At 44.9% G+C, this 10,292-nt stretch overlaps 4 protein-coding genes and 1 pseudogene across 4 annotated transcripts, besides 40 other annotated features; all 5 read left to right on the forward strand.

Moving 5' to 3' along the window:
* Positions 1-462: a sequence feature (heterozygous, Esmeraldo-like haplotype).
* Positions 1-578, forward strand: Tc00.1047053511425.10 (serine/threonine protein phosphatase 2A regulatory subunit, putative; the record flags this gene model as incomplete). The annotated part of the gene is made up of 1 exon (XM_801257.1): positions 1-578. A coding segment is annotated over one exon (578 nt), but the record flags the coding sequence as incomplete, so codon positions are not given.
* Positions 463-1,150: a sequence feature (areas merged during assembly that could not be assigned to a particular haplotype. This can correspond to areas where the two haplotypes were merged or to regions with more than two copies in the genome that were merged during assembly.).
* Positions 801-821: a microsatellite.
* Positions 854-921: a microsatellite.
* Positions 950-990: a microsatellite.
* Positions 1,151-1,268: a sequence feature (heterozygous, non-Esmeraldo-like haplotype).
* Positions 1,269-2,850: a sequence feature (haploid, non-Esmeraldo-like haplotype).
* On the forward strand, positions 1,607-2,338 carry Tc00.1047053511425.19 (annotated as a pseudogene).
* Positions 2,408-2,513: a sequence feature (T-rich).
* On the forward strand, positions 2,798-3,379 carry Tc00.1047053511425.30 (hypothetical protein, conserved; the record flags this gene model as incomplete). Its single annotated transcript, XM_801258.1, has 1 exon — positions 2,798-3,379. The coding sequence occupies one exon, from the start codon at positions 2,798-2,800 to the stop codon at positions 3,377-3,379; it is 582 nt and encodes a 193-aa protein (XP_806351.1).
* Positions 2,851-7,379: a sequence feature (heterozygous, Esmeraldo-like haplotype).
* Positions 3,695-3,746: a sequence feature (GA-rich).
* Positions 3,790-3,824: a sequence feature (AT_rich).
* Positions 3,985-4,029: a sequence feature (T-rich).
* Positions 4,074-4,126: a microsatellite.
* Positions 4,149-4,217: a sequence feature (T-rich).
* Positions 4,286-4,320: a microsatellite.
* Positions 4,362-4,395: a microsatellite.
* Positions 4,512-4,537: a sequence feature (AT_rich).
* Positions 4,590-4,614: a microsatellite.
* Positions 5,014-5,035: a sequence feature (AT_rich).
* Positions 5,103-7,076, forward strand: Tc00.1047053511425.40 (hypothetical protein, conserved; the record flags this gene model as incomplete). The annotated part of the gene is made up of 1 exon (XM_801259.1): positions 5,103-7,076. The coding sequence occupies one exon, from the start codon at positions 5,103-5,105 to the stop codon at positions 7,074-7,076; it is 1,974 nt and encodes a 657-aa protein (XP_806352.1).
* Positions 6,704-6,724: a microsatellite.
* Positions 7,380-7,680: a sequence feature (haploid, Esmeraldo-like haplotype).
* Positions 7,440-7,460: a microsatellite.
* Positions 7,471-7,529: a microsatellite.
* Positions 7,597-7,617: a microsatellite.
* Positions 7,681-7,862: a sequence feature (areas merged during assembly that could not be assigned to a particular haplotype. This can correspond to areas where the two haplotypes were merged or to regions with more than two copies in the genome that were merged during assembly.).
* Positions 7,715-7,776: a sequence feature (A-rich).
* Positions 7,819-7,962: a sequence feature (A-rich).
* Positions 7,863-8,306: a sequence feature (haploid, Esmeraldo-like haplotype).
* Positions 8,067-8,115: a sequence feature (GA-rich).
* Positions 8,131-8,182: a microsatellite.
* Positions 8,187-8,228: a sequence feature (A-rich).
* Positions 8,229-8,251: a microsatellite.
* Positions 8,252-8,271: a sequence feature (A-rich).
* Positions 8,307-8,434: a sequence feature (haploid, non-Esmeraldo-like haplotype).
* Positions 8,387-8,409: a microsatellite.
* Positions 8,435-10,292: a sequence feature (heterozygous, Esmeraldo-like haplotype).
* Positions 8,769-8,809: a microsatellite.
* Positions 8,991-9,019: a microsatellite.
* Positions 9,116-9,178: a microsatellite.
* Positions 9,228-9,280: a sequence feature (T-rich).
* Positions 9,562-10,292, forward strand: Tc00.1047053511425.49 (hypothetical protein, conserved; the record flags this gene model as incomplete). Its single annotated transcript, XM_801260.1, has 1 exon — positions 9,562-10,292. A coding segment is annotated over one exon (731 nt), but the record flags the coding sequence as incomplete, so codon positions are not given.

Here is a 10,292-nt window from a genome sequence, read left to right on the forward strand (position 1 = left end):
GTTCCATGGGAAATACCCCCGAGGCGAGAGAAATGGCACCCAAACTCGTTCCCGTTGTTGTGGCACTTGCGGGGGATCCGAATTGGCGTATTCGTGAAGTCGTTATATCACAGGTTCCGTTTCTCATCACCTCGTTAGGCAAAAACGCAGAAGATGTGGTGGAGCTCTGTGTGCAGCACCTTGTCGACCGTGTGGCGACTATTCGCGAAGCGGCGGTGCGATCCTGCTGTACGCTGGTGGCGGAGAATGGGACGGCATGGTCACGAGCATCGCTTTTCCCTCGGCTTAGTTCTATGGCGTCCACAAACAACTATCTTCACCGCGTTGCACTCGCACACTTTTATGCATCACTGGCGAGTATCCAAAGCCTGGACTGCGGCACCGCCTCACAACACATTCTTCCCATATTGCGTCTATTTGCTCAAGACAGTGTGCCGAATGTGCGTCTTAACTGTGCCAAGGCACTTTTGGCGCTGAAAAAGGGCAGACGACTGTTAGATAGTGACACTGAGCCGCTTATAAGTCGGTTGCGAAAAGACGCGGATGTTGACGTACGGTTTGTCGCATCAGAAGACTGATTGATTTGAAAATAGATAGAGTCATGAGAAGTAGAAAAAGTGAGGCAAGAATGGAGGATTTGTATGGGCGGATGAGTAATGCGTTGCTCCGTTGGATGGCAAAGTGCGAAGTGACAGGACAGGACAGGAGGAAAGAAGTTGCGGGTCTCATCTGGAAATAGAGAGCAATATTCATTTTGCGTCTGTGCTTCTTTCATTCTTTCTGCTTGTTGTTTTTGTTGTTGAATGAATGAATGAATGAATTACTTACTATTTGTGTATGGCACTACAGCTGCATATATATATATATATATATATATATATATATATATATATATATATATATATATATATATATATATATGTTTACTTGAATGGAAAGGGCCGGATAGTTTTTTTTTTTTTTTTTTTTGATTTCTTGTTTTTGTTTTTTCTCTCTCTCTCTTTCCAGATAGACCGTAGTGCACAGTAGGAGGCATGGGGACAAGAAGAATAAAAAGAAAATTGGAGGTGATGGGAATGGAGAATTGGTAGAAATCATTTCATTATATGGACATGGCTGTAATGTGTGATGAGTTTGTCTGCCACTATACTGTGGGTTTTGCGGAAAATGACTCTACAACGATGACTTCTGGCCGGGAGGGGAAGGCAATCGATTGCCGTTTCTGCCTCGTCTATCATTCTTCATAAGTGGAAGTTTATTTGGTCGTTTGGCATCGCTGTTTTTACGCGCGTACCGCCGTTGCTGTTGCTGCTCGTGTTGGCAGTATGTTATTTGGTGAAAGCCATTTTATCTCACATGTCTTTTTCTTTTTTCTTTGTTTTTGTTTGTTTGTTTTTCTATCCGTGGTTTGATTGTTGCAATGCCATGATGCATGCACTTTTTGGCTGTGACGGTGTCCATCAGTAGGCGAGCACACCTCCCCCCCTGTGTGAGACGATTTTGCACCGGTTTCCTCGTCTCTCTCTCTCTCTCCCTTCTCTCTGTGCAGGGGGTCTTCTCACTCCTCTTTTAGGACTGTGGTGGCTGCAGGAAACGCGTCCCACGTCATGTTGCGCCGGTCATTTTGTCTTATGAATCGCCCCAAAGGCCCGCATGGGTTGCGGCCAGGCAAAGAGTACCGCCTCACCATCCCTTACCGCAGTGAGGTGACCATGCTGCGGTGCGCCAATCACCGTGCCTTCAACTCAAATATTCGCGAGCTTTTTAAAAAGCCCCTTGTGCAGAATAACATCAAGGCGATTCCTCGTGACCTGGGCGAGATACCGCGTAATTACGTCATGAAACTTCTTTTCTTCCCCAACCCATACGGCTTGTAGATCTATGGTCCGTGTGCAAGGAGCACGATGACGTCCCTCTCGACTCCGCAAAGCATCTTCGCCTGGTGCTGAAGATTGCCAAGCTGCAGCGGTGGGTCTACGCAGAGAAGAATCAGACAAACAATTTGTATTATTATTACATTCATCAAAGCCGTGTCCGGGAGGTGCAGGAGATGGTCCGCGCGGATGAGGTACGCAAGAAGGAAAAGGAGTCTCTTGAGGCGGTGGAGGCAGAAAAGTTGCGCCGCGAGGAGGATGAAAATCGTCGAAGGGCATTAGACGATAAAATTTTGGCGTTACAGAGTATTCTCATCTCTAACGTGGCGCAGATTCAACAGTTTGACCCCGCATTCGTGCAGACGAAACCATATGTGACGGAGGGTGGGGCGGTGAACGTGGCGTGGGGATGGCATGGCACGGAAGACGGAGGAGGTGGGGGAAGAAAAGAAGGACAGGAATAGTAGTGGCAACGATACTTGGAGTTTAAAGTTGTGGGATGTGGCTGGATGCTGATTATGGAGGACATGAATTTTTTGTTTTGTGAGTGTGTGCGTGTGTGTTTTTTTTTTTTTTTCCTGTCTTTATCTGCGGCTTCAATCTTTATTTTTCTTCTTATTTTTTTTTTTTGTTTGTTTTATGCCCACTGGCTGTTTGGCGAAGAGAAGAGGAGGAAAAGTGGTGAGGTGTGGGCGGACCCTTACGAGAGGATCCTGCGCCGCGGAGCTCTTGCAGTATTACGCCTGGCGCACACTCCCACAGTTATAGTGTGACTTCCTTTTTTTTTTTTTTTTTCTCCTTCCCCATCCCCCTTTTAACAAAAAACATATCGGCACGCCGTTGCCGTTGGGAGAAGAAAAAAAAAAGCACACAGACAGACAGAGAGTGGGTGTGGGAGTGGGAATAAAAATAACAAGCGGAAAATGGCCGTTGCGCCGAATGTTTTGCCGCCGTTTGCAGCGATTTTACCCGGCCTTCCCCTCGTAACAGAATTCAATTGCCTGGACGGTGTTCGTTGGATTGCACCTTTAGGCAACGCCCCGGAGTCTATCGTGGTCTTTCTCACATCACCAGCGCCTCTTGCGCCCGGCATTTGTCTTGGTATCTATCTTGCCCGCGAGGATGATGGTGCCTTTTTGTATGTGGGTCACCTGTCAAATATGCGGCCTAGCACTATCTTGCGTGTGCCGCCGGTATTATTGAACGTCGACTTCCCGGTGCGGCTGTTGATTGGTATCAGCCAAGAGAAGGAGGAAGATGTGGCGAACCTGGGCGCAACGCAGGAGCAGCCGCTGCAGCAAGAACAAGCAGCGACAAGGCTGGCAATGGCAGAGCGTATTGTGGAAGATTTATTTAATTTTGTCATGTCATACGGCCGGGTTTTGTCTGCGGATCCAACGGACGCGCAGTCGGAAGAAACAGTGTATCTCCCCGCCTCCTTTGTGAGCCGCTGGCGGGAGCGTGTGTTGACGAAGATGCGAAAAGACGCATCCTTCTGGAACTGAGTGGCAGGCATTTCCTACAATTCATTTCCGCTCGTTGCTCTTCTTTGTCGCTTCGCGCTTCTTTGGCGTCTCTTTTTTACTTTCTCACTCTCTCTTTTTTTTGGGGGGGGGCGGGGAAGTGGTGAAACACCATAAGAAGAAGAAAATCCCGGGAATTTTTGCTGCTCGTTGTACGGATGCATAGATCGTGTGAGAGATGGCATAATGTGCAACACATACATTTTATGTCCCTCGCTGCTTCTGTTTGGTTGTGTCCGCTCTCTTCTTGACTGCAGGTATTACGGGATGAGAAGGTGTGGTTGAGAGAGCGTGGACGAGGGAGAAAGAGAGAGAGAGAGAGAAAAAGAAAAAAAAAAGAGAGGGAAAGCGAAGTAAATGAGGATGCGTCACACGGGCTCAAGAAACATTTGTTATTTAATATTGTATTTTATTTATTTATTTTTTTCTTTTCTTTATTCTGATTTTTTGTCATCCGCCCCCTACCATGACTCGTCTTTCCTTCTCCTTGTACACATGACAAGGAGATGCGGAGACATACGTGTAAATGTGCGTATATAATATGTATGTATAAATGTAATTTACTTGATTGCTGAGAATTTAACCGGTTTTTGTTTCTTCTCTTCTGTTTTTTTTTTTTTTTTCTTGTTTTTGTTGTTGTTGTGCGGCGGGTCGAGGAAGGGGAAAGTGTCCCCAAACACACACATACACACACACAGGCACAGGCACAGAAACACACAGATACAGACAGATAGAAAGAGGGTTATTGTTGTTTTTCTTTTTTTTTTTTTTTTCTCTTTTTGTTGAGTGCTATTTGTTTTTTTGTTTTGTTTTTTTATTTGCTGCGGTTTTATCTCTGTTTTTGCTTCTGTTTTTCGTTGTTGGTTGTGTCGCTCAACAGGGAACGAAAAGGAACGAAAGAAAGAAAAAAAGAAAAAAAAAAACCCCGAGTTGAGGAGGGGCAACACACCGAACCCAAAAGAGGGAGAAGAGAAGAGAAGAGAAGGGAGGGGAGGGGAGAACGAAATACACTCAGCAGTCCAACAGCAGGAGCCGAAAGGGGAGGAGGGGGGAAAAAAGAAAAAGCGGTGGTGGTTGTGGCGGCAGGCGGCAGGCGGCACGCACAGTCAAATCCAATAAAATTTAAAAATATATATATTTGAACTTTTAAGAAAGAGGGAAAGGGGGGTGGGGGTGGGGGGGGAAACACCGAAAAAAAAAATAAAATAAAATAAAATTGGAGAGAGAGGAAACAACACTAACGGAGACGCAAGTGTTTTTCTTTCGAAGCAACAGGCAGGCGAGGGGAAACACACACACGAGGGTGAGGGATACGGCGAGAGAAGATAACTTTTTGTTTTTAAAAAAGGAGGGACCGACCGTTGCAAGGAGTGGGTCACTGGCGAGGTTTTGCTGAAGGGGGGAACGAAGCCAACAAAAACTCACAGCAGCGGATCTCACAAAATATTAAAAAAAAAAAGGAAAGGAAAGGCAAGGGGGGGTGAGGTGGCATAACTTGAGGACTCTCTCATACGTACACACACACACAAATTGCACAGGGACACGAGAGGAAGAAGACACAGCGCCTATCGGTTTAGTGAAACGGGGAGGGAGAGAAGCCTTTGGACTTCATTGTGAATATTATTTTTTTTTTTTTTTGTGGGGTGCGGGACAGTGTGTGTGTATTCTCTCGTCCTTGTGGTGCAAAGCCATTTAGAGCGAGAACATGGGCGCTTTCCCGTCGCACGACACTCCAGAGTTGTTTTATACGACGTTTGTGCCTCGGCCCTCCACGGAGACCCAAGTTGAGGTCTGCCTCGTGCCTCTGCTGCCGCGTTTCTTCAATGACACGCACAAGAAGGCCAAGCGGAAACTAAACGACATTCTGTCGCGCAGGGGGACCGACCCACCCCCAGCAGCAGCGGCACCGTCAGGGACGACGACACCCGGAAGTGCGACGGCGAGCGCAAATTCGAGGCGTGCAGAGACAACGAGCGGGGGTCCTATTGTGGACTGCATCATTGCCTTCAACGATCCATTTTTTCTCGTCAAGGTGAAGGACGCCATCATAAGCAGTGATGCCTTGCTTGAGGATAAGCCGCGTATAAAGAAGAAGTTAACCACACCAGATTTGCCATCAGCGTCAGCAGCGGGCTCAGCAACGGAAATGAATGCCCCTCATCACTATCAACAGCAAGCCAGTCAGCAATCCACATCGCACTCTTGTCCAGTTCCACTGTTGCGTCCAGTGCCGTTTGCTGTTTGTATATTGGACCCCATCAACCCTAGTAATGAGTCTTCGTCAGCCACTTCAAAATCGCATTCACATTTGAACCGGGCACAACAAACCCTTGCGGCGAATAGCGGCAATGTATTAATTATCAAGGGACATCGTCTGCAAATTGTGGGGTTTATCTCATGTTGCTTGGGTCGTCCAGTGCATCTTATTAACCCTGCCACCTTTACCAAGACGCAGGCTCTTGGTGGCGGAGGCACTAGCGTGTACTCCTCACATACAGGTATAGGGGATAGTAAAAAACCATCTATTCCTGTGGTGTTAGATGTTATATTTGACGACGTTGAGGCACATGGGTACCTTACAGAGTCCGTTGTGCTTCTAGCTTCCTTAGCGTTTCGAAAACAATTTGTGAATAGTTCTGCCCTTTATTATCCTGCTGAGGATAGAGATGTGGAGGCCTCCTTTGACTATTATATGGAACGTTTACAACTACGCATTGTACTGCAGCATAATAATTACCGGGAGTTACGTATGTTTTACTCCCAATATGCTCTGTTAGACATGATCAAAGAACTCCGTATGCACGAAACCGCGCCTCCACATTTTTCCATGTATGAAAATCACCTCGGAGAGTACGGTTTGGAAGTGACGTTCAGCAACAAGTTTTTAGGATTGTGGCTACGATATGTGGAGAACAAAATGCGGGTGGATTCTGTTAAGGGTCAACACATCCGCTGCAATACCATTGATTTTCTACAAGAACGTCAACGATTAATGCAGGAACGGCATGACAGTGGGGCGTTTTTGGAGGAGGAGGAAGAAGATGAACGTCTGTATGGTGGCTCATTGCTTGCATCTACACTTAAACAATGGCTTTTGAAGGGGTCTCAATCGGTCTTGCAACAACAAGCTCAACTCGCTGCCGCCCAACAAATGATGATGTATCCGCCTACATCCGGTACCGCTACAACTGCTGCGAATTTTTGGTCGCATATGCCTACGATGTTTATGGGGGCGCCTCCCGGATGGCCAACAAACGTTATGCCGTTTAATGCCGCGGCAACGCCAATTCCACTCATGCCAGGTCGGCAGCAGCAGCAGCAGCAGCAATTTATGTTCCCCGGAAGCCGACCGCAGTTGCAATACGCCTCGCCACAGACGACTCTTCCAGGCGCCTCTCCCTTTTCTTCGCCTCCCGGTCTGCACGTTCTCTCTCCTGCAACTTCATCTTACGGTGTGGCGGCTGCGCCTGGTGTGCCACCGCAGCAGATTTTATATGTCTTGCCTGGTGGTCCAATTGCTCAGTCATCCGCGATGCCACATGCCCCGACCGCAACCGCCGCCTACCCACCTGGCGCCGCCCCGCCAATGTACTTCGCACAGCCTCCCACGTATGGAGTTCCTTATAGTTCATACATGTTCTCCCAGCCGCCAGCAACAGCCCCAGCACCACCGGAATAAGAAAGAACTACATTGGAAGTGATGCCCATTATTAAAATGGCGATGCTGCCGTGGTCGGCGTTTGCATGGGCAATGCAATGATCACCGTGAGCCCAGAATGTGTATGCAAGAAGGGGAATTACGAAAGCGAGGGCAGAGACGTCAATGAATCGAGCATGAGAGCTTGCCTGGAAGAGAACTGTGTTTCTGCCTTGGGTATTTCTGCATCCCTCGCTTTCTCTTCCTCTGTGTCTGCATATATATAAATATGTGTGTGTGCGTCTGTGTATTTGCAGCCTTTCACCCAAACACACATACACACACCAGAAGAAAAAAAAAAAAGGAGGGGAGGAGAAACACGCCAGCAAACGCACACACACACATAGAGAGAGAGAGAGAGAGAGAAACGTGCCCCTACATATATCCACATGTATATTTATATATATTTATATTTATGTGTGTGTGTGTGTGTATGCAAGCCAAGAGGGTGTAGTTGCACGGGTGCCTGTTTCATGCATTTTTAGAGCGGTGGCGTGTGGAGTTTTTTTTTTTTTTTTTTTTTCGTGTATGTGCGGGTTTGGGTGAAATTTTCTTGCGGAAGGAGGAATGGACTCAAAACGGAGGAAACAAAAATAATAATAATAAAAGAAATTTTGTATAAAAAAAAAAAAAAAAGGAACCGAAACGAAAAACGGAAAGAAAAAAAGAAAAGAAAAAAAAAGTCTTTGAAGTGCACGGAGACATTTTTGCATTGCCGTTGAATAATAAAAATAAAAATAAAAATTAAATAAATAAATAAATAAGAAACAAAAATTTCAGAAGGAAAAGAAGTGAAGACGAAAATAAAACAAAATTAAAAGAAAATTAAAAAAAAAAAATAAAAAATAAAAAAAAGGGAAAAACAAAAGGGGGGATGGGGGTGGGTGAAACGGGCTTTCATAAGCCACAGCGCCTACAACAACAACAACAACATAATATAATATAATGTTACATGTATGTATATATATATATAGAGAGAGAGAGAGGGAGAAAGGGAAGGAAGCAGAGAGGGAGAGGGAGAAAAGACGAATTTACATTTTTTTTTGTTTTTGTTTGTTTGTTTTGTTGTTGTTGTTGTTGTTGTTTTTATGCAAAAAAAAAAAAAAAAAGAAAACACATGCAAACACAAGAAGGAATAATAATAATAATAATAATAAATAATGGAAAAAAAAAAAAAGGTGTTTTTATTTGTGGTGATGTTGGTTTTTTTGTTTGTTCGCTTTTGATCAACATTTTGTGTCGCCACCGTCATGCCTGCTTCCTTCACTTCCTTCTTCACTCCTCATCTCGTCCACACACACACACACACACGCACCGAAGGAGAGAAAGGGGGCACAAGAGGGAATTTGGGGGGGTGGGAAATGAAATTGCATAGGTTGATTTTTGTTAGTTTGTTTGATTATTTTATCTGTTATTATTTAATGAATTAAAATTAATGTTTGGTTTATTTTCTCTCTCTCTCTCTTTTTACGACTCATTTTTGAGAGCGCCTTGAGTACTTTGTGTTGGGTGGAGAAAGTTTGGGGAAGAGGGGGGCAGCGGCATGTATGTATACATACATGTATCCATTGAGTGGGTAAAAACGAAAACAAAAACGGGAAGATGACGACTGCGGTGAAGGCAGGAGGAAGGCGGTGTAAGTGGCAAATGGACCCCGTCTCCTTCTTCTCCTCCTTTTTTTTCTTCTTCCTTTTTTTTTTTTTTTTTTTTTTTTTGTATGCTCTCTCTCTCTGCCACAACCTGCTCTTCTTTTATAAATCCACTTTCCCCTCCTTCCTTACTTCCCTCCCCTAACCCCTTTCATATTTTCTTGTTATTATTATTTACAATAAATGGAGTGTGCGGCTATTTGTACGGGTGGGACCGAATTTTATCTTCCCCCCTTCCATATGTTCTTTTTTGTTTTTGTTTTTGTTTTTGTTTTTTTTGTTTGGTGGTGCTTTGTGCTGGATGTCTGCATTTGTTTATATATCTACATATATATATGCATTTGCCTTTGCTTTCTCTGCCGTGTCTCTCTTTTTCTTTTTTTATTTATTTTATTTATTTTATTTATTTATTTGTTGTTGTTTGTTTGTTTGTTTTCTTCATTTGTACTTCTTTTGGCGAATGTAACGACAATTTTTCTATGGATTTCTTTTTATTTCTTTCTTTGTTTGTTGTTGTTGTTTTCTTCTCTTCTCTCTCGCTGTCTGTTTACCTCCGTTACATTACATGTCGCCTTCTCCTCCTCCCAATCCTTTTTTTTATGCATTTATGATTGATGCGATGTTTCCACTTGTTGTGTCTCGCACACTTCCCCTCCCTCCCCCTCTCTCTCTCTCTTGCCTTCTTTTGCCTTTTTTTTTTAATCTTTTGGCAGGGACAGGCAAAGCGTAGACTATTCTTTTTTTTTTTTTTTCTGTAGCCAAAAGGGAAAAAAGGAAAGGGCAAAGACGAGGAAGCATCCACCAGTGTTATTATCAGCATGGGCGGGGTTCCCTCTCGCGATGCGTGTCCGACTTTTTTCTCTCTTCGCTATGGGTCGCATGAAATCGCACTGATTCCTTTACTTCGTCGTTACTTTTGTAATGAAAACAAGGAATTGCGGAAGCAGTTTGTTCGTATGCGTAATGATCCAAGTGTGCGCTACAATTTCATGCGTAGTCCAAAGTATAACATGAAGGAACTACCACCAGCGTCGTATACAGAGAAGGATCTTGACACATTTCTTGAAGTTATTGAGGAAACTCTTTATGATTCTTTACAGGAAATGGTCGAAGATGAGGATGCCCCACTGCGTCCTGTGCCTTGTGCTGTTTGTTTTGTCTATGTGAATGGTCGAGAGGGGACAGACTGTTTCTTATTCTATGGTCGGCGCATAAATGTTATTGGGCAGTTTGGTTGTCACCGGTACGAAGATAAAAAGGACGACGAACCGTGTCTTTACCTACAAAAAGCCATTTTAAAGGCTGCGGGAGATCGTACATTGGAGAGAGTGGTTACGCTTGCCGCGATGACACTCAAGGAGGAATTTTTTCGAGCGGTTACGACAGTTAACAGGGAAGCGAATGCGAGGGAGATGTTTTTACGCCGTATTTCCCGTTTGCCTCTCGTCAGCAGCACGTTTTGGAATAGCTACCCGGTGCTGAAATTCCTGTACGACACCGCCGCCTGGTCTTGGAGCGTGGGCAATGTGCAGGAGCACAATGATGCCCC

The sequence above is a fragment of the Trypanosoma cruzi genome, genomic scaffold (assembly GCF_000209065.1).
Source record: "Trypanosoma cruzi strain CL Brener 1047053517117 genomic scaffold, whole genome shotgun sequence".
NCBI lineage: Eukaryota > Euglenozoa > Kinetoplastea > Trypanosomatida > Trypanosomatidae > Trypanosoma > Trypanosoma cruzi.